The sequence below is a fragment of the Spinacia oleracea genome, chromosome 3 (assembly GCF_020520425.1).
Source record: "Spinacia oleracea cultivar Varoflay chromosome 3, BTI_SOV_V1, whole genome shotgun sequence".
In the NCBI taxonomy this organism is placed as follows: Eukaryota; Viridiplantae; Streptophyta; class Magnoliopsida; order Caryophyllales; family Amaranthaceae; genus Spinacia; species Spinacia oleracea.
The window spans coordinates 3,153,371-3,176,625 of record NC_079489.1 but is presented as its reverse complement, the minus strand read 5'-3'; the positions used below and the strand labels follow the sequence as shown (position 1 = coordinate 3,176,625).

Genomic DNA, 23,255 nt, shown 5'->3' with positions numbered 1-23,255 from the left:
GTATAAAATCTAAAACAGTCGTGTTGGAGCTGGAGACTGCACTAGTGGCAATGTGGCATGGGCAGACACGGTCGTGACTCGTGTCCAGCGGTCCAGCCGTGTTGGCAGCTCGTGGATCTCCTTAGTCGTGCTGGCTTGTGTTGACTATGTTAGACTTGTTTTACTTCTCTATTTGCTTTTCTTGGCTTGAACTAGGCTTCTTTAGGCTTGAGGACATCACATGTCCAAAAAAGGAGGGTATAAATATAATACACCTTTTTTTTTACCAAATATGGACATTTTCGGGATCCGGTCTCGAAAGCTCTTAAAATTTGGGGAATGTGTCTTGTGGTCACATAAAGAAGTTTAGAATCATAAAAACCTACTTATTGGTCACTTAAAAGCACATAATCACCTTGATTCAACAACATGCATTTAAGAGACGAATCCGATGGTTTTAAACACGCAATATGCCCTCTAACCTTTCTGGGTCCGAAAAAGTCAAAAATGAAAGCATACATTGTTTTGACCAAATTTGTAGGTTCTGGGATCCGGTCTTGAAAGCTCCTAAATTTTTTGGAGAATGTGTCTCATGTTCATATAAGGAAATTCGGAATCACACAAACCCACTAGTTGGTCATTTAAAAGCACATCATGACTTTGATTCAACAACATGTGTTTATAAGATAATCGACTAAAATGTCATTTAATAGACGAAGTATATGATTCTAAGCACCCAATACGCCCCCGGGAACCCATAGAGTATATGAGAAGCATAACAGTTGTATAACCTCCATATGCATCCCCCATAATCTCAAGAGTTTTCGAAATAGGATCCCTCGAGTCTTTGGAAATGATCCGATTGCACGTATTCAATGGTGGATCTTCCCTTTTCCTTGGGTGGGCCCGACCTCTCCACGCGGAAAATTACGTAATATATTTTTAGTTACGCCCCCTAAAATTTATGTATAATTGACTAAAATTCACACTATATTGCCTAATTCTTCTACTGACCCTCTCGTAAAACGATTTAGCATATGTCACTCTATGTTTTCAATTTCAGGGACATTCAAGTTTCTAACCAAAAATGTCAACCTATAATCATTATCCCTATCCTATCATTTTAAATGTCTATCTGAAATTCTGAATTAGGAAATAGAATTTGTACAACTAATAGTGGATAGTATAAAGTGCAATTAGCTTGGTCAATTAATAGTATAAAATTGATAGTAGATAATTTTAAATCATTCTTTTATTATTGTTTTAGGGATTAAGGCCAGGGGAAGAAGGGGTAAGGGAGATTATTTGATGAAATGTATTATTATTGTTGAAATTATCAAAGGCTAACAAGGCATGATCCTTGCCTGAGCTATCATGCACTAGTTTTCTAAACCTTGACTTATTCTACAAACTGGTATTATATAAAGCATGATGCTTGTTATTGTGTTACCAAGCCTAAACTTGTGTTTAGTACTAATTCTTGTACTCATACACAAACTTATTTGCATCGTTGCACCGTTGCACGGTGGTTTAAGTTATTTCCTCTCATATTTCCTTCGAAATGGCGGGTGTTAAGGCGGTCGTCTTGGTGGTGCTATTGGCAACTGCAATTGGAGCCTTTGCAAATGATCCTGACATGCTTCAAGATGTCTGTGTTGCTAATACTGCATCAGGTATTATTATGTGTGCGTTTTTATATATCAAAGAACTTGTATTGAGATTATTTACCTAGATTTATTCTCTATTTACGATTCTCTATATCAACAAATAAAGCATCATATCTATTATTGTCATTTTCTAAATAATCAATGAAGGAAGACGAGAAGAAAAGGTAAATAATGAACCCCTTCTTAACCTATGAGTGTCGCCTACTCATCTGATTTTCTTTCATTCATTTATTGAAAATTATTCTTGCCGAATTATTGCGTCAACTAGTCAAGATTCAAGCAAAGATGTAATATAGATCTGTAAAATGTTGTTTTAAAGATTTTATTTCTCATTTTTTTCCTTCAACATTGAATTATTATTTAAGGTTTTGATTCATGACAAATACATATTTAAGTATAGTTTATACTACAAGATTTGCCTCAAAAAAAATGATTCCTTTAGTTTTAAAGTCAAGTCGATTTACACTTAAAGGGGGAAATAACTTAAACGGGTGAACCCTTTATTAACAAGTTGGGTTGGCTTGGGTTGAAAATCTCAAACCGTTTAAGTAAACAGGTCGGGTAGGTTGGAAAAATCTCAACCCGGTCGTTTATTAATAGGTCGACGCCCACCCAACCCGGCCCATCACCAGCTCTAGCTACGTGTCTCTTCAGAGATATCTGATGAAATTGGAACGATACAGACATTATTTATCTACATATGTCAACATGTACTCACTATTATTGTATTAATTTGATCAATGTTACAATGTGACAGGAATACTAGTGAATGGGTTCCCTTGCAAAAACATCAGTATGGTAACAGCAGATGACTTCTTCTTCGCCGGAATTTCACAACCAGTTCAAATCACAAGCAAAATCCTTGGTTCGAAAGTCACTGCGGCAAATGTCATGGACATCCCGGGCCTTAACACCCTAGGAGTCTCTATGGCCCGAGTTGACTTTGCTCCTTACGGGTTAAACCCACCTCACATCCACCCTCGGGCCACTGAAATAATCTATGTTCTTCAGGGTGAACTGTTTGTTGGTTTCATAACTACCGCGAATAAGCTCATTTCTAAAGTGGTTAAGGCTGGTGAAGTATTTGTTTTCCCAAGAGGTTTGGCTCATTTCCAGAAAAACACTTCCAAATATCCAACAGCTGTTTTGGCTGCCTTTAACAGCCAATTACCAGGCACTCAGCAGTTTGCAGCTGCTCTATTTACTTCCAATCCTCCTGTATCAAACGACATTTTGGCTCAGGCGTTTAACATTGATGAACACAAAGTTGAGATGATTAGGGCTGGCCTTACTGCCTAGAAGCAGTACAGAGGTGATCAAAATTTGGGTCGGGTTCGGGCTTTGGTCTAAAGCAGTGTTTTTCCTAAGGGAATTTCGACAAATCCAAGTTTCAAATCCTAAACACGTTCGTTAATAACATATTCGATAATGATTTTGTTCATAAGAATCATAGTTGATTGGATTTTATTTTTTTTGCTCATTGACAATCCTTTTGTTATCTGTACTTGATTTTCATCCTATGTTTTTATTGTTGAAACCATTGTTTTTCACTTCCGTGTATTAATGTTATTTGACATCATTTTTTTTTGTTAAGAAAAAAGACAAATGTCGGAACAGATAATGTATGTTGTTTCTTATACAAAACTCTATTTAATTTCATGTTGTTCAATCTTCGACTCTTCGAGGGTTTACTTAGTTGTATTGATTTAAACGCCCTCCATTTCCGTAAATGGGTAGATCTTCAAGATTTTAACTAGGGGTGTTCATCGGTCCAAACCCGGACCGGACCGGACCGGACCGACCCGGACCGGACCGAAGACCGAAATTTGATAATTTGAGATCCAAAGACCGGACCGATTATGCTTGGACCGAACCCGGACCGGACCGATAAAATCGGTCCAAAACCCGGACCGGACCGATTTGGACCGGTTGTAGACCTTTTTCTATATATTTTTTATTTTTCTAAAAATTATGGTAAAAAAGAAAAAATATATATAAAAAAATAAATTTTTTAAGGCCTTTTTTGGAAGCTAAAATAAAACATATCACAATATAATAATATTTACAACATATTAAAGGAGAGAATTAACTTTTTAAGTATTTTATAATATATTTTATTAAGAAAAAATCGGTCTGGTCCAAAATCGGGTTTTGAACCGGACCAGACCGGACCGGACCGAAGACCAGAAATTGATATTTCTCGACCCGATGACCGGACCGATTGTCTTCGGTCCGGTCTGATCCGGTCTGGGTCGGTCCGGTCCGGTCCATTTTTTCGGTCCGGACCAATTTTTGCACACCCCTAATTTTAACTATGAAAAGTCTACGTTAACACAACTGATTGAAAGAAGCACGCAAATTATTTGCAGTTTTTAGAAGGTTGACTTAGGCCATTTCCAAAAACAATAATGTTTCTAAAAGTTGTAGAAAGTTGACTTTAGTTTGTTTTTATGACAAAAGTTGACTTTAGTTTATTTTACAGTTTCAAGCAATTCTATAACAGCAAGATCTGGAAATAAAATCTGAAAACAACTTTCTAGCATCATGATATTGCCATTGACAGAAACAAAGATAGAATTGAAATGTTACGGCTCTCATGTTTTTACGAATGTTTGCTCAAGATCCAGAACTTTCGTATTTAAGTCGACCTAACGGGTTGGGAGATTTTAAACGCGTATTATATTTTTCATTAAGTTAGGTAATAAATATACAAAATATGGGTATAAATTAACAAACTTTCCTACACAAGTTTATATTTAGTCAAATTCAACCATAAAACGGCATATGATTCAGATTATTATCATATTGCACTCAACAATAGCAACAACAACATATTGCTTAAAATCATATAGCATTCAGATTATAATCATATTGCTTAAAATTCCTCATAATCCTCATTTATTAGTGTAAATACGTGATTTTCAATCGGTTGGGTTAAAAACAGATTGATCTTACTTTTCATGTTGCTCAGATTCGGATAAAATCGGGTTACGGGTCATAAAATCTTGTTCAATACCAAGTATCTGAAGCAACGATATCTGAAACAGGTAAAACAGTGCAACTACAGAATCCCAATCGCACGAAAACAATAGCTCAATTACTAACTTTTCATTTATCACCTCAAACCGGTTACAAATGAACTGACGAAAAATGAAGCATCTAAGAAATTTAAAAACCAGAGATAAGAACAAACTATGGCAATTAAACCAACAGAAAAAATAAAAAATAAAAACCTAAATGGACTCACGAAGAAGACCATCTTCATCATTGCCGTACTCTCCCGGGTGGACCGTCTTCGGCATAATCCCGTATTCCTCCTCCAAACTGTTTCGGGCCAGAATAGAACATTCGATCTGAATTACTACTATTGTTATTATTATTATTGTTGTATCTAACATTACCTCTTTCTTCTCTAGGCCCGCCCCTAAACTCCACCGGCCTTCTATCACCACCACCACCGCCGCCCCTTCCAAAGCTCTCATTCCTACGGAAATTCTGACTAGGCCCGCCATCTTCGTTGTCGTACTGAAACCGTCTAACACCTCCTTCTACACCATATTGCTGCCTTCCCGGATGAATTCTTTCAAAGATATTCCGAGGTTTCCTCCTGAAATCATCCCCGTTATTATTACTATTGTTATTGTTGTTGTTGAATTCGTGAAATCTTTGAGGCCGCATCACGGGTCGTAAGCACTCATCAGATCTTAATCTTACAGGCGGGGAACCGGGCCCACTTTCAAACCTTTGGTCTGCACGGAAAACTCTCACTGGTGGTGGTGACCTTGGCTGATGATATGGAACTCTCACTGATCCCATCCTAGAATCGGGCCTACCATCGGGCCTGAAATCGGGGGAGCAACTTCGGGATCTTGACCGAGATCTCTGACGGTTTCGCATGAGTGGTGGTTTTCTCCTGTTGTAGTCATCACCTTCCTCAAAATCATGACCCTGACCCCTACCAGATGTTGTAGTATCATGGAACCTCATAGGGCCCCGCATTGCGGGTCTCATGCAATCATCAGATCTCATTCTTTCAACAGAATCAAATCTCTGATTTTGATTGAACACCCTCACTGGTGGTGGTGATCTCCTTTCTCTCGTATGTTCGGTTTGCTGATACGGCAGCCTGCCCCTCCCCATTCTAGCTTCACACCTGAAATCGGGGGACCGAGTTCTTGACCTAGATCTTGACTTTCTATGAAATCTATCACCACCGACCGGAGAGAAGCTTCTCTCCCTTTTGCCAAAACGATTCAACATGGGCCCACCACCACCAGACTTCGGGCCTTCATAAACACCTGGTCTGCCCCGATAACCCTCCCTGAAACCCCTATTAATCCCGTTGAATCTCCCAAACCTGCTCCTTGGATTATTATTATCCGGGCTCATGTCTCGGGTTTTCATCATTCCCATACCATAATCACCACTGTCTCGCTGCTCTCCTGGTGATCCTCCTCTTCTCATGAAATGGTAGCCACTTCGTGAAGAGGTATTGATGATTCTGGGCCTGCGACCTCTAAATGGTGAAGTATCACCACCTGGAGTCCTGAGAATTCTCTCTCCATCATCTTCTGAGGCAGAGTTTTTCAGTTCAGGGTTCCAAGAACGACCATTAAACCGACCCATTCGCATTGTAGGCTGCTGGTTCCTGGTCATGGGCTCATCTGGCCCATCAGTACGATGCATGCAATCAAAGTTGCTGGATCTGAATACAAAATTAGGCTCACGCGTCAGCACACACACGCATAATACACACACAAAAAAAAAACTTTAAGAAGAGGAATTTAGAAAGTGGACAAGGGTACACAGTCGTCTATGTGCACCCATTACAAAACTACGCAGTTTTAATGAGTTTTGCATTTATTTTAAAAAAAATGAAATCAAAACTAAAATCTGATTACGTATTTAATAAACAACTAAATAAAATTAATGCTGCCAGATTTTGCGCCTAACCAATTCATATCCAACAAACTTGATTCTCCCTATTTTCATCTAAAATCGATCACTATATCAATCTCATTTCATCCCAATTTAATTCTATCCCAATTGTTAGCACACAAAGATCTAAATTTCCATACTAAATGTTGTTCCAGATTAATCGTTGTTCTTTATGTTGCAAAATAATCATGTTCTTTTTATTCCTTTTGTCTGATCATTTTAAAAGGATTCTCAACTTCTTCATATTTTCCAACTTATTGATGTTCTCTGTATTAGAGAAACATGTTCTGTAATTTTACTGAACATGTGGATTATGATTCTGATAATAGGGATCGAATCGTCTTTTATGAAGCTGCTAATGATTATTCTGTCCAATTGTCAGGAAAAGTTCGGGTTGGGGAGTGTGAGAAGCACACACATAAAAAATAAAAATAAAATAAAAACTTAAGTAGAGGAAGGGAATGAATGTATTATTACCTGCTTCTTCTCATGGAATCAGTACATCTTCTATCTGAAAACTGCAAATCCCTACCACTTGCAGAAGCACCTCTGGAATTGCGTGGAAGAAGAACATTGTCAAACTCTTTTCCCATACTATCAGCTTCAATACTAGACCTGCTATTATCCTTCTTGTCAGAATTATTTGCTGCAGAACATGCCTTTAAAGCTGAAGATGAAGATTCCCTCTTTGTTGTACACACTGCTTCTTCTTCCATGGCATCCACAACATTGGACACGCAACCCTGAAACCGAAGAGAGCAGCTTTCCCTTTCCCTTTCACTTTCCTCGATGCTCTTATTATCAAGATTTGGCGGATTATCAGCAGAGCTAAAATTATCCGATCGAAAACTCTGCTTCTCACACTCCCCGCCAACCAGAACAACTTCCCCTGACAATTGGACAGAATCATCATTAGCAGCAGCTTCATAAAAGACAATTCCATCCCTATTATCAGAATCATAATCGACGTGTTCGGTTTCCCCTTCCTCACCTTCATCGTTATCCTCCTCCTCCCAACAGTGATGTTGTGACTCTCTCAACTCTCCATCTTCCAAATGGGAATCATAACCTCTTTCGAATTCAGCAACTGTTCCAGCATTTTCAGTCAATTGACTTGAATCTTCCTTAGAAACATGTGAACCATGAATACCGCCCAAAGACTTTTCTGCAAGAGGGCTAATGCTGGGTTTGCTGCATGCATCAACAGCTACACAATGATCAAACATTTTAGGAACAAGAGCTTCAGATCGGTCACTTTCAGAGGCATCTGTGACAGACAGGTTTTCTTGTATTTCTTTGTCAATCACTTTTTCTAAGGTTTGATGATTACCCATAGTCATTGAGCTTGTAACCCCATCCATGATTTTCTCTGAGCAAAGAGAGGCACTAAAATCTTTCGATTCCACCATTACATTTTCAGAACTGGAAGGCTGAGATGATTCTAATGGTCGGCTGATGATTTCCTCATGTTTAACTTCACTATCAAGCAGGGAGATCTGCTTAGGTGGCTCGGAATTCTGACAGTTCAGATCATATATCATCCTGCAGGAAATCTCCCTGAACTCTTGAGCATCTAAAGCAGGAATTACACATTGTCTGCTATTATCACTCTCATCGATCCTGCAGAAAATCTCCCTGAACTCTCGTGTATCTAAAGCAGGAATTTCACATTGTCTGCTACCGAGAGTCACATGTGCCACCTTATTATCACTCTCATCACCTAAAACATTCCTTAATTTAGGGTCCTCGATATGTTTGCAGTCAGCATCCACGACTTCTGAGAACTTCCCTGAAAGTGGTGCCAACAAGAAATTAATTTCATGCTCCTCGGACTTAACAGTTCGAGAAGTTTCAGCAACTTCATTTAGGTTTTCAGATCCTGCACCATTATCAGTCTCTTCAGATGCAGAAATTTTGGTGCCATTTATCCCTAAAGAGAGGGAATGGTCGATTTTGGCATCTTCGTTCACCACCTCCGGTTGGATTTCGGAATCTGCTACACATACTGAGGATTCCACCACATTAACGCTGGCATTGGATGGACAGATATTTTCCTTTAAGATGCTCGTGACAAAACCAGCCGACACTTCTGAACAATGTCCCAGTCTGCTGAATGTAGGACTAACACTGGTAAAGCCTTCATTTTTGTCTGGCAATGTCACGCTTTCAGGATCTGCACAGGCTTCAGCTTGCGAGAAAACCCTATCACCACTCACGGATGGCTCTGCTCTGTCTGCCTCCAAACCTTTTACATCATCTAAATTCTGGATCTCGGATCTCTTTGTCTCAGAAACTTCCATATCCTCCAAATTTTGGGAATCCATAATGTTAACTGGAGCAACTTCCACTAATTGAGTACCAGAAGAAACACCTGTATCACCCGTATCATCAAGAGGTTCATCCCACTCATCCATGACAGTATTCAGATCCCAATGGAATCGACAATCCCGAGTTGCGCCAGAGTTCTCTGATGTTTTATCAGCAACTTCATTTGACGAGCCAGAAAGAGATTCCTTGTTAACATATGCAGCACTTCCGAGCGAGCGAGGTAATCCAAGGCATTCAACACTTTCTTTCACGGCAGATGTAGAAGCGACTTTATCATTTTGATCTGCCTGTTGAAACTCCTTTATCGGGCTCATGCCAACTTCATCAGCATCGTAGTTCATGCTAACAACTTGAGAACTGTCCTTTGGCAAATCGACCACGGAAATTCCTTCAACATGTTCAATGTCCTTTCCAAGTAAGTCAGGTGTATGAATGCTTGAAAAGTTTTCTTTCATGTGAGAAACAAAAACAGATGAAACTTTTTTCTCCCTATCAACACCACCCATTTGACTTTGACTATTTCCTGCATCATCAGTGGAGTTGTCTAATCGGTCACTACATGCTGCAGCAGCAAGTATTGCAATGCCTGAGAAATCATCCTTAGAACCATGCGCACCAAATAAGGACTTCACACTTTTCTCGTAAATGTTACCATCACTCTCACAAGTTTTGGATTTTGATCCTTGAGGAAAATTAATTCCCATTACTTGACTCTCTGAGCAGGTAACCGGCCCCTCGGACTCTTCTTGGCAATTTGGAGATGGCAAGGGAGGAGAAGGTGATCTAACGAAAAGCTTCCTCTTCTTGATCGGTATATGCTCCATATTGCTAGGAAAACGCCGTCCATGAAGCATTACATTAGACTGCAATCAAAATAGTTGTAATTAGTAATAATCCCTCCAAATAAGCAGTGTAAAGCAGAAAGAAGCCTATCCTGCACGAATAAAAAATAAAAAATCAACCAAAAAGCAATACATACCTTCTCAGACTCTGAACATTGCAAGCTATTTAACCGTTTCGGGCTCCTTTTATCATGTTCTTGAACTATTTTCATGTTCTTAGAGGCTGACCTTCTTGAGCGCCTTGATGTGTTCCTGCCTTTGGATACTGTCTTCCAAGTCAAACTGGGATCAATAAAACTTGTAAGTTCTAGGCCAACTGTGGTCATGCTTTCGCGACGAGATTCTATCCCATCAACTACCGATCTATTGACTGAGCGCTTTCCAAACGCCGTTTTTCTAGATATTTTAACTACACAGGCTAGAGCTCAAACCAAATCTGCAGGGGCGAAAGGGAAGAGACACAACTTATTAGAAAAAACTCTACAATACAAATAATCAAAGTTGTACAAAGTCATACTCCCCCTCCACCAAGCACTGCCTCGCTCCCAACAAATACCAACATTCAGTCATCTTTAATAGTAGGCTGTCTAAATTAACATCAAAACATAAGGTGATTGTCTACCTAAACGATCTAAGAAAAGGAAGTGCACAGCTTAGGCCATCCTAGCATAGTAAACTAGTGTAAAAGTGACCATACCCAACAAAACTCTCGCGCATACTTGTCCATAGTTCCATACAACAACAGGATTACAGGACTACAGGACTAATAACTGATTATGCAATGAACCAATAAGAAGTGGAAACTAGAGGATTAAGAACTCACAGTTAAACTGAGCACTGGGAAAAGACTGAACTAACACGGCTACTGCGAATCCTCCAGTATATATGCAGGCAACACTTGATAAAAGTTTACCTATCAAGAGAAGGAAGACAAAAATCAGTACAGCTGCATAATATTTTCGGTAAATTCAATAGAAGCTGAATAAACGATATAGTTGCAAGCAACATAAGCATCAAAACACCATAGATAGATCTAAACAAGTCAAGTGTAAGACTGTATGCCACCACAGGTCATTACCTTGGGGCAAACTGTGTCAACCAGATTTCAAGGCTGCGTGATAAGGAGTATTTCCATAGGTTCAAATTGAAGGCTTTGAAACCTTTAAACACTTCAGATTCCACAGATTCATGGAATTCATGAATCTGTGCATCATCAACCCTCAAAAGAAATTGACTAAAACATATAAATATCACATGGCATAAACAGAACAGTCCCAATTTGATGTCATTTTTGTCACCCCAGTCATTAAAAAATCGACGATTTTCAAACCAACCCACCCAAAGGCAGCACATAAGAGCACAAAGTAGTAGTAGATTCAGCTCCTATCTCTCATATTCAAGGCCATTAGCTCCATAAAGAAGACACAATCAAGGATCGGTATCGCTATGCTGCGAATAAAGACCTATTAGACTAAGCATTCAAAAAGCATCTCCAAATTCAGGTGAAAGCACCTAGGGCTTGATAGGCTGAATCATATGACCCAAATAGATGATAGATCCATTCACATGAATCACTGATAAACAATATAGGAGTAGTTCAAAACCCTAATTTTTTTTACTAAAGAGTGACTGATCTGATCTTCGAATTTTTCGCCTCTGCGAAGTCGATTTCAAAAGATGATGCTGGCATCTCGCTCAAATTCATAGAATAAACGAGGACATATTCTAAAACCTCTCTTCCAAGTTATTATTAAAGAAACTTCTTCGCCGCCATTGAAAAAACGCAGCTTAAAGATTCTATCTTTCTCTTCTTCGTGTAGATTCGTCATCATCTCTCCAAAACAGGAACAGAAACAAGTTTTCTAATTCAATCCACCAACAGAAACAGGATCTGGTGAAATTTTGCCTTGAGAAATCGAACGAATTTTTATTTTGAATTTTCAATTGACGAACAAGTGAACAACCTTGATTTGATTTCGACGAATTTTTATTTTGAATTTTCAATTGACGAACAAGTAGAACAACCTTGATTTGATTTCGAATAACACCTATAATTTCCAGATTACAAAAAGCGTGCACAAATCAATCAAAAAGCTTAGGGTTTTCAAATACCTGTAATTTTTTTTTCCTCTTTCCAATCTCATCCAAAAACCACAAAATCTCCACTGCGAAGCAATCAAACGAATTCCTTAAAACTCCTCGGCAAAATTCTTCTCGAAATTCCTCGCTAAATAATAATAATTCTCTCTATATGAAAACAAAAACCTCGCCTTCCCGCTCTAATGGCCGCCGTCGCCGACAAGGAGAAGACAAACAAATTCAAGCCGTCGGATACGCGTAGAATAAACAAATCTGGACCGTTGATCAGCGATCAATGAAAAACCTAACTTTCTCTTACCAAACAACCTTAAGCTTTCTCTCTCTAACAGCCGCCAGAGGAAGAAGACGATTTATAAGCCGTTGGATATTCAAGAGATGAAATCTGAACCGTTGATCGGCGATTAATAAAGATAACCTAACTTTTCTCTCTCCTCCCCCTGTGAGTTGTGTTCTTCCCTAAAATCTTCTTCAATTCAATGAGTGGGATGCAGAGAGACTGGGGATAACCACGCATTTATTATCCAATTATGACGAGACTACCCCTAGGGGAAAGGAATAATTACCTAGACTACCCTTTTCCTAGTCAAAGTTGGATTCATAAAAGTCAACATAAAGAAGAGTCTTTCATACGGCAAAAGAGGTGGAAGTGTGGAACAAAGTGGTTTTGGAATCTTTTGTATTGGAAATAAAAGGAAATAAATAAATAAAATAAAAAATTAATTTGTGGAGAAATTTCATGGAAATTAAATAAGTCTATTTTTTCTCCTAATTATTGGAACCAAACAAATAAATTTCTTTGTGGTGGGACCCTTGCTTCCACCAACAATCTTTTGACACTTGCCCCCTAATTAGGGTTTAATGGCCCCTATATTTTGACTCTTTTTTTAATGAAAAGATGTTTAATTTTGAAATAGGCAAATTCTTGAAACAAGGATAACTAATCTTGGTTAGACTCTATGACTATGAGTGAGGTTTTTGCATTTTGAAAAGATGATTAATCGTTGTTTTGCAATAGAAAAAAAAATTCAAAGATGATAAGTTTGACTAATTCGTACTCCGTGTTCAGGTTAGAGCGTCCTTGATTGAGGAGAGTTGCACTGAGCTTGAAAACGAGACATTAGGTTAGTCTTTAATAAATGTGACTTTTACTGGGTAACATAAACATGTGGTAGTTGAATCTCTTTTTTATCCTTTTACATAAGCGCATCCGGTAATCTAGAGCCTACTAGACTCTGACTAATCTGAATTCGATTCGAGTTCTTCCCTTATTGAGAAAAGTTCTCTCAACACAAGTTATTGCGTGCCAAAGTCTTGACCTAATATTTAGGTAAGCTGGACAACTTCCTTACTAGTTGATCCAAACACTTATTAGGATACGGCGAACTCGATTACCTTAACTATTCAAGGTCAATTCTTGACTCTAACCTTATTACCTCACACTCAAAATGAGTTATGAGTCATACCATTTGATTAGGCCACTACCTTTATGTAAACATGGCTTGGGGTTTTGCATTAGAGAGAAACTTCCGACTCACCAGATCAATACCGTACGTCCATATATGAGTGGGGAACAATACCAATCCAAGTTCACGCCACTACTAATTCAGTGGAGGGAAAGCCAAATTAGCCATTGTAATCAATTATTTAATTGTCGAGTCTAGTTTAGTGCGATTTTCTTTAAAGTAATACACCGTAAGGTACCGTTATGCTCACCTAAATTACACTTTATTATCATCCAATATCGGCTCTAAATTTATCTTATACTTTCTTCGTTTAGAAATACTCTTAATGTTTGAACTTTTTACACTATTTACATATTTTACGCTGATTATTATTGGTGATTACACGTAGATAAAACATAGTCATGTTCTGATCTTGTTGGAGTCGTCTCAATGTGTATTTTAAAATTAAATATCAACTTTTTAAAAAAATTGCTTGGAATAAATTTAAGATATTAGCGATCAAAATTGTGCATTTGCATGCGTGAAAGTGACCTAAGTTGCGAGTAATTCCAAACAGGCGAATATTGTTACCCCTTATCTTATCTTATATATCTTATACATAGTATTCTCTTATCTTATCTTATTGATCCTTATTGGACAAAACAAATGCGTATTTTGCATTTATTGACCCTAATCTTATACTCCCTTCGTCCCTTAAGACTTGATAGTGAGGTATTTTTTAATATTATTTTTAATATGTGTTAAATAAAGGGGTGGTGGTGGGGTGGGTTGAATTTTTAAATATTTTTTTTAGAAAATAGGAATATATATGGGTCGTCTATGGTTAAATGAGAGAAATGATATAATAAGTGAAAATAGAGTGAAAAGAACAGAGTCATTCCACAAATGGTTAAAATTGTGACATATACACTGAGTGGGCCTAATATGGCTTGCTAGTTGGCTAACTTTTGGTCAATTAACTTTTGTTGGCTCGCTAGCCGACGCGGTACGGAAAGGCACGATTAATTGAGTAGAATTAGGATTAGGCATAAAGGTACGACACAAGGAGTCAAGGACACAGGGGCTTGGACCTGCCCGCGCTATCCTATAATAAAGTTGGCCTGGCCAGACCGACATAAAACAAGTGGGCTTAGTGTAGGTATGGCTCGTTCAGGCCAAGGCATGCGGCCAAATACAAATCACAACCCACAACCATCAAAACTCGACTGGAACCCACCCAAGTCTGAAATTAGTGAATAGTGCGCCTGTATCCAAATTAAGTTTTCGACCCATTTGATTAGCAAGATTAAACTTAGACACAAGAGGCTTGTAGTTTCCTAAAAATACATGGCATAGATTTTGTGGGCTTGGGCTGTTTATTTTAAACCCATTTCACTGAATTGAAAACATGTTCACATATTGATAGTTATTCAACCACATCGCATTTTGGGCTGAATTCCTATTGCAACAAAGTGGGTTGCTTTTACCTATTGTCTGAGAAGATAGTGTGAATTAGACCTGGTTATTGGGCGGGGCGGGTCAGGGTCGGTGCGGGTCAAAAGAGGGTCGGGTATTGAAAGGGTCATTTTTAGCGGGTCGATAATGGGCGGGTCAAAAGCGGGTCGCGGGTCAATAGCGGGTCATTAGTGGGCGGGTCAATAAACGAGCAATGAAAAATGAAAAACAAAAGAGCCATGTGCAAGTACAAGTAAATACGAAGCTATACACGTAATTTTTTGTATAATTACGATTTTAATTTTCAAAATAATTGTAGTATAAGTTTGACCCTATAATGACCCTGTCCAATAAAGGCCCTGTCCAATAAGAGCCCTGCCCAATAAAAGCCCTATTAACTTGACCCTAACCCTATATCCATTGGATTACCCTATCCAATAACCAGGTCTAGTGTGAATGTACTGACTCAATTGGGAAACTCCTACATTCCCAATTCCTCATTCATGTGTACTTCTTTTGAAGTAGTAGATCAAATTCCTCATTCATGTGTACTTCTTATAATAAAGTAGCGAAAACATTCTTATATGTGCCGATAAGTCGATAACAGATTCTTTAAAAACAATGATGCTTACAACAGAATGGTAGAACAAACAACTGTTGAACCAACTAATAATACTAGTACTACCAATTTCAATAACAAAAGTGAGGAGATAACACAAGAAAGTATTCATCTTCCTCTACCAACATAAGAAATCCGCAGTCTATCTTATTCTACAATACTGGAACCAAACTAGAAACACTATGAATGTTAATCACTTGGTTTTCATGTGAAAATAACCTAAATCCTGACTGGTGAATCCTTCAGCTTCAATGGTGAAAACTCAAAGTTCCTCGAGTACATAGGAGACCTAGGAGACTTTGGTGCTGGAGGACTAGGAGGACCGCAGATATCCCAAGTTCCGAAGTCCATCTCATCGATCTCCATAGGAAGAATTTCAATCTGAAACATAGAAACACTTGTGTGAGATGAGCAACACGGATAAGAAATGGGAGCTCCAATCAAGGGGTGTTTTTGTAAAGAAATAGTCAAAACATACAATCTGAATATTAAATATACAATGTCTTTTTATATTAACATTGTTTTGTTTTTGTTTTTTTTAAATATCAAATAGACTGCATAGGTGATTTTTAGATTGTATATTAGTTCAATGTATTTACAAGAATGCCACTTGATAATTTTTAGATTGTATATTAGTTCATTATTTTTAGGCCGTATAGTTCATTATTTTTAGATAATTTTTAGATCGTATATTAGTTCATTGTTTAGAAATTTCTCAAGAAACGGGGCAAGGTGCGGGACAATATTAGATATTCAAGTTATTAGGACAAACCTCCTGGTGGTTCGAGGCCTTAGACAATTCAGGTAGCCGAGGAGTAGCAACTGATGAAGAATCTGAAATCAAAAATCATGTACAGTTGTTAGCAACACAGAAAACAAAAACCCTAGTAGAAACTGTATAATCAGCAACAGAAATTTCAACTTTAGTGTTTAATGTCACCTCTTTTAAGAGCAACAGTTTCCAGGAAATAATCCATGCTCATACTCAAAGATTGTCGATTTGCCTTAATACAGTCATTATGATTGTGCAGAAAACCTTCCCCACAAGCAAAACTATGAACTTGCTCTTTCTTAACAGCAGCAGCAGCAACAGGAAGATTCTCAATGCAGTTTTTATTTTTGGATGATTTTTCTTGAGCGCGAAGCTTCTTCGAGTTTGTCAAATCACCAAGAGGTTTCCTGCCAACCTTAGGAACCACCTTTTCTGGAGCTTTGAAACCACTGAAGTTTTTCACTGATGATTTTTCTGTTGCAAGTGGTTTCCTAGAGTTGGTCATATCAGTAAGGGGTTTTCTGGGTACTCTAGGGTGATGAATCTTCTCGTGAGCTCTAAACGCGTTCTCATCCATTCGAATTATAGGGTCAAATGAAGTCATTGATGCTAAGTAAATGGAGAGAATTAGTTCACTGATGTTTTAGAACCTGCAAGAAAATTATCCAGTGATACAATCAGATTACACAAACATGGACTTAACTAGCAAGAATCACCTTAATATTATTGGCCTTTTGTGGTAGCTACTTCTACTAAACAAGCACAAGGCAAATAAAGAAAGACAGCAATTCACAGCACCAAGAAAATGCAACAAACATAGAAATCCAGCAATTTTTTTGATAATGAAGTCCAAAACTGTGTGTTGATGCTAAGTAATGGACAGAATCAGTTCACTTATGTTTATGAACTGCAAGAAAATTATCCAGTGATACAATCAGGATTACATACATATCACTAGTAAGAATCATCTTAATATCTTCGACTTTTGTGGTAGCTACTTCTACTAAACTAGAACAAGGAAGATACAGAAACACAGCAATTCACAGCACCAAGAAAATGCAACAAACATAGCAATCCAGCAATCTTTTTGATAATTATGTCCAAGACTATATGTATATTGTTGAGAATATAACTAGTTGCCTACTAAACATCATGTAATCAATGCACATTACTGAAATTTCTTACCACCTACCAAACCTGCGGTTAATTCCTAAACAATCCCAAACTACCATTTAAGCTCACTACAAATGAACACCAAAATTTTACAAAAGCATGAGTTTACTTATGAATAAGCATTCCAATAATCGGAAATCCTCTAAAATCAATAGATAGTCTCTACGCATCTGATTTCTGTCCATTTAATACAATGCAGACAATAATTTTTGACAATATGAGATTTACAACCAAAGCATTCACTGGATTTATCCCGAACAACCCCACTTGAAAGGGGAACCCTAAATTCTTGTTTAATCTTTAAAATTAGGAAGGCGCTTATCACCAATCATTCCTTAAACATTGGATTACATCCCAAAATTAAAGGACCGTCTTCTAATTAAGAACATAAACAGGACAAAACAAATGTCGGAAAACCCTAATCCCCAAACATCGCAATTGCAGAATTCAAACAACGGCATCAAAAAATTGTCAAGAATTCTACAAACAAGTATGAAGAAACTATTCTATTTCCACTAAACTTCTACAGGAATTATCACTGTAACTACACTAATTTAGTCATCGATTCGCAAATTTGACAGTAAATCGAAACAAAAATTGTAAAAAATGAAAACAAGTTAAACAGATTTAAGAAGAAATTGAAGCTTACTTAGGAAAATTGCTTGAGTTGATCGGAAATTTGATTGAATTTTCCGGCGCTTTTCTTGATGATCTTCTCAACGGATACAAAAATGTCACAGTATGAGTTTGTGTGAAAGAGATTGCAAAAGTATTTCTCGATGATTCTTTTTGTGGGACGTATAAAAAGGCGCTCTTTGCATATAACGGTAACATTTCAAAGCCGGTTTTACGATAATACCCTCCTTTACTTTGTGGATCGCGTTATGTCTGCCTAAAAAGTTGAGTTGAGGCTTTTTAATTGGGCTATTAATTTTTGGCCCAATTCAAGGATATAGTAACGTGTTTTGAAACCCATAGAAAAAAAGCCTGGCCCATCATAGGATAGACTATGATATGTTAAAGACTTAAAAGTCGGTTTTGTATATGGGTTTGGGTCACAACCATCGGGAGAAGAGAGAAACCATATTACAAAATCAAAAATCATATAGCGATAAAGGGAATAGCCCTTTGACAATAATTTGCTCTACTGTATTTTAAAAAAAAAAATATGGGACACTCACATGTGTTATTTAGCGATAATACTTCAACATTATCCTTTGCCTGTCAAGTCCTCTTATTTCAATCTATATTGACATGTGATGTTTCATGGAAATCTAGTAAGTTATGGTTGTGGTCTGACTCTAATTCCATGTTAAGTATGGAACAAGGTCACACACTCACACCTATCTTGAGAAGATTAAAAGTTCCATTTTACAAACTCAAAAAGAGGTTTCACCTTATAAGCATGTAGTGATAAGGGAAGTAACCATTTAACCGGATTTCGTTTACAAAGCAGTGATTTAATTATCATTGTACAACAATTTTTCTAATTTTGTTCTAATTCATGTTCTGGTGATCTATACTAGTCTGTGCCCGTGATATTGCACGGATAACTATAAAAAGTATAAAAAATCTCTTAAAGACGATGTTAACTTTGTGTAATTCAACTTCAATGTGTAAAATATGTAATGTTTCCTTATTCGATCTTTATTGTCTAGTAATCTTAATTATTTTTCTTTCCAATTTATATATTCTCACAATTAATTGTGCGTGAAGATTTTAGTTGTTTTTTGTTTTGTTTTTGAATTGCTTAATCTATACCTAGTCTATCTATACCTAGTATTTAAAAAGGATAACCATTGATTATTATATGACAAGTGTCACCTCCATCTTATCTGTACTATATATTAAAAGGCGTTTAAAAGAAAGTATACGTGACACGTGGCGCTATGTTTATGAGTCGTTTGCTCCATGTAATCTTCATATACATAAAAAAAAAAAATCAAACAATGTTTGCGTAAGGTTTGAACCTCTGAACTTGAGTTTAAAGGATGAAGCTTTTACCACTAAGCTATTATATGTTTCATGTTATCATTGCAAAAATAAAAAATATAAGTAATTGTGAATGTTATTAATGTAGTACCCCGGGCATCGCCCGGGCCTAAAACTAGTTTTCCTTAAATAACAATGAATGAGAGATGAGGATTGAGGTTTTAGAGCCCTCATATTCCTCAACACTACGCTTTAATAATATAGATTTACAACAAATGTTATACTCATCATATTAGTCATATTAGTATACCAATTGAGGTTGTCATGAGTGGTTAAGTGCCTCTTGCTCCTTAACCAAGATCTCGGTTCGAGCCTTGGGTATGGAAAAAATCTCAACTGGGAGGGATGCTGCCCACCGAGGTACCCAAGCAAACTCCCGTGTGAGATTAGTCTACTCACCGAAGGTGGTAGGGGAACTTCTCGTAGTAGAACAAAAAAAAAAAAATAGCCATATTAGTTGCCTTTTTGGCTCATTGAATATTAGTCATATTAGTTATTTTTGTTACTTTTTGTGTTAGCACACAGTTCAACCTTATGGCTAATTCGGATTCAGAGCGAGTTCTGGTGGATAGGTTTTAGTCCCCTCCCAATTGTTATTGTGGGGGGATCAAACACGGGATCCTTCCTACCAAGTTCAACCTCAATCACCACTGAAGCAACAGGCAATTGGTCAAGTTAACTTTGATAAGACATGAACCATAACAGATCCTTGACAGATTCAGCTTATCTGTTATTTTACGTTATGGCCCTTCACATGCCCTAACAACAACTCCAGCCTCCAATTCATATTTTCATGTTTAAATTCTTAATTGTAAAAAGTCAATGTGGAGATTAATACATTGCAATAAAAGGCATTTATTTTAATTTTATCATTTGAGAAGGGGTAACTTGAGCTGCAATTATACTACTGGATCAAAATGTGGTTGCCTCATAAAACAGAAGTAATTAAATATAAAATTGCAAGTAGATGAGAAATTGTTAGGTGGAAAACGAGTTGATTCTAACTTGTAACAAAATTCTCATGACTTGCATTTTAATAATAACCAATACTTGAAACGCTTTGGCATATTGAAAAACTGTTAATGATGTACGTCATTTGTTACCTCATTAAACGAAAAACAGTACTCCCTTAATTAATAGTGTGAGATGCAATGAATTAAACATTTGTGAGGGTGGAAAACATGCAATTTCGTTACGGTTCGGGTAAAGATGATTGTGGGTCGGATGGGCGTGTGTTTTGCGCCGAGCTCACCTGTCTCAGTCCTGAACGGATCCGACTTGTACTGAGCGTATTTGTTATGGTACTGGGTCGGGTAGTGTCTTTGTACTTAAGCCTAGTTTCACTGTATTTAACGTGATTTATCTTGTTGTGTTTTTCTAAATAATATGTGGCATGGGTCCAGCCTACTGCTCACGACTTTATGCTCATGTCGGACATTACTTTTTTCATGATGGGTTGAACTGTATCTAGGGTCAACCAGGCTCGGTGCCATTTTTATTCTTGAGTATATAGTTCTGACTCCCATATAAGTATTCATGTCTTTTTTAATGAAATGTTAATTTAATAATTTCGTAACATTATAACGTTTATCAAACTGATATGCAACATGTCACGTCAACCAACTACTATTCAATTGATAGACAATTAAATATGTTGTGACCTAATAAGTGTCAGGCAGTCCAATAGAACCTAGAATCTTTAAATGCTAAAACAAACATCTTTCTTTAAATTGTCGAGCATTATGTACGTTAGGAACTAAATTTGGTATTTTTGTTGTGTCCATGGTTCCGTGGTGATTATAGATGGTTAACTAATTTTGATTTATTTGTTTGAATTTAGCCAAGTTAATTCACACGGTTTACCACTCTCCCCGGCTCCCGACCTAGTTTTCTTTTCTTATCAATCTATACATTAATGTTATGTTCTATTCACCTAATTCTTATTACTTATCAGATCAGACTAGTAAAATCAGTCTAGATCAGATTAGAGCAGAGCAGAAAAAACAAATTAAAAGGCACTCACAAAAGAAAATTCATATCATACCAGACTATACTATATCAGAAGCTAGACAAATCAGACCAAACTAAACCAGAGTAAGATAACAAAGCCTACTTAATTAAAATTAAAATGGGTGTCTTGGCGAAGTCACTATGAGTCCGACCACCCAAAAAAAGTTAAAAAGAAAAAAAGAATGTTTATACATTATATTCATTAGAAAAAGTAAATTAATAATACGTTGTCGCCTCGACTTAAAATCCTAGCCCCGCTACTCAATGAGGTGTGTACTACTCCTTTCGTTCCGGTATACTCGCAACGGTTTGACTTTTTACACTATTTATATAATTCACTTTGACCCTATTTTTTATAGTGTATGAAAGTATATAATACAGAGTATATTGTTGGCTAGCTTCATCTCAATATATATTTTTAAAATAATATTTAATAAATTTTTATAATATATAATTAAAGATATTAATAATTAAAGTTGTGCATTGACAAATGTGTCTAGTCAAAATGTTACGAGTATTCCGGGACAGATGAAGTAAACAATAACATGCTCGTACTTGACTATCAAGTGGAGCTGTGGAATTATACACAAATGTTACGTTTGCAATTACAACCATATCTACGTTTTTGTGGTATACACAAATCAATCAAAAGTGGAAAGAACTCTAACATTTATCCTAGAAGAAAAGTACTTGCATGAGCTTTGGTAGCATAACTTTTGGCAATAAGTAAAATGGAAGTACTTGAATATGGCCTTCCATTCATGGAAAATAAACCAATTTCCTTTTTTAGATTGTTAATTCCTTAATCAAATGGGATAAACCTTTCATCTTTTATGCTAAAAAGGCGGAAATAATACGACATCAAAAAAAAACCTGATTAAGAATAGTAGAACGAAATCTTTAAAACATACGAAATACGGAGTACTTGTATACATTTGTCTTTAATGCATTACTCTTTAGTTTAAACGGAGTTAGGTGAATTACGATATGTAAATCGATGTTTGTTTATCAGCAAACCAATTAAAAACTAATGATTAATGAGTGCTCATAATCTATTAATTACACACACAAAAAAAGGTTTAATTTTCAAACAATTTTGTTTTATTTGTATATGTGAGTGTAATTTTCCTAATTCCATCCGATCTATTAGTATATAGAACTATTTACTCGACTGCAAATCATATTTTAAACATTTATTTGGTGAAGTAAGTGTAACAAATGATTTTTTGATTCTGGTTGGTTGGCATTGACAAAATAAGTTGGCAACCAATTCGTTCCAACCTAACTTTTGCATCAAGGTAAAAATTATGATACCATTTTTGCAATTGCATCATAAATGATTAACCGATGTCACAAAAAATGATTGGTGAAGAGAAAAATAATAATAAAAATTCTTATTTAAGTCAAATCATGCTTTTATAAGTAACCATTCATATCCCACAAAAGGGGTAAACTGGCCTAATCTATTGTTTGGGTATTTAAAAATAAATAAATTATTGCACTAACAACCAATAGAAAAAAAGAACAAATTCAAAGAATATGATCCAAAATTCCAAAAGTATCCAATAACTTTAATACTACGTATAAAAGAGAAAAACAAATATACTTTGCCAAATAAAATAAAAGCATTATCAAAGCATTACACGGTACAGAGTATAATTTTAGCGGAACTTTGATTTGCAATAATATTCCTGTCTAATTTGCTCGAAAAAAATAAAATAAAAATCATATGCGAAGTAATAAATAATTCCATGCTAAGAAAAAAAAGTGGACCCCATTAAATATAATTTTGCCAATTAAGAGAAGAACCTATCCATACAAGTCAGCCCAATTTGCCAAACAAACTTTTTCCTATTTTTCAATCCCACCTTCCTTTAACCGCTTAAAAATAAAAAATAAAAATAATAAAACAAGAAAATTAATAATTGATCACAACAA

The 23,255-nt window shown here is 36.6% G+C and overlaps 3 protein-coding genes across 6 annotated transcripts; 1 reads left to right on the top strand and 2 right to left on the bottom strand.

Annotated features, from left to right (window-relative positions):
* The first annotated feature begins 1,424 nt into the window (after window positions 1-1,424).
* Window positions 1,425-3,196, top strand: LOC110784072 (germin-like protein 1-1). The gene is made up of 2 exons (XM_021988473.2): window positions 1,425-1,652; window positions 2,404-3,196. Exons 1-2 carry the CDS (start codon window positions 1,541-1,543, stop codon window positions 2,943-2,945), a joined length of 654 nt encoding a protein of 217 aa, XP_021844165.1. The 5' UTR covers window positions 1,425-1,540; the 3' UTR covers window positions 2,946-3,196.
* Window positions 3,197-4,735: 1,539 nt separating this feature from the next.
* Window positions 4,736-12,501, bottom strand: LOC110784131 (uncharacterized). 4 transcript variants are annotated; one of them, XM_056838339.1, is made up of 6 exons: window positions 10,833-12,501; window positions 10,578-10,667; window positions 9,892-10,190; window positions 7,576-9,775; window positions 7,062-7,473; window positions 4,736-6,351 (listed from the first exon to the last, which is right to left on the bottom strand). In XM_056838339.1, the coding sequence occupies exons 3-6, from the start codon at window positions 10,078-10,080 to the stop codon at window positions 4,911-4,913; spliced, it is 4,242 nt and encodes a 1,413-aa protein (XP_056694317.1). In that variant the 5' UTR covers window positions 10,081-10,190; window positions 10,578-10,667; window positions 10,833-12,501; the 3' UTR covers window positions 4,736-4,910. The 4 variants fall into 4 exon arrangements, with proteins under 4 accessions (XP_056694317.1, XP_021844241.2, XP_021844240.2 ...); XM_021988549.2 differs by having other exon boundaries at window positions 11,867-12,350; XM_021988548.2 differs by having other exon boundaries at window positions 7,062-9,775; window positions 10,833-12,350.
* A 2,827-nt stretch (window positions 12,502-15,328) lies between these two features.
* LOC110784073 (protein PATRONUS 2) lies at window positions 15,329-18,120 on the bottom strand. Its single transcript, XM_021988475.2, has 4 exons — window positions 17,965-18,120; window positions 16,311-16,792; window positions 16,143-16,204; window positions 15,329-15,751 (listed from the first exon to the last, which is right to left on the bottom strand). The coding sequence occupies exons 2-4, from the start codon at window positions 16,744-16,746 to the stop codon at window positions 15,590-15,592; spliced, it is 660 nt and encodes a 219-aa protein (XP_021844167.1). The 5' UTR covers window positions 16,747-16,792; window positions 17,965-18,120; the 3' UTR covers window positions 15,329-15,589.
* Between the last annotated feature and the right edge of the window lie 5,135 nt (window positions 18,121-23,255).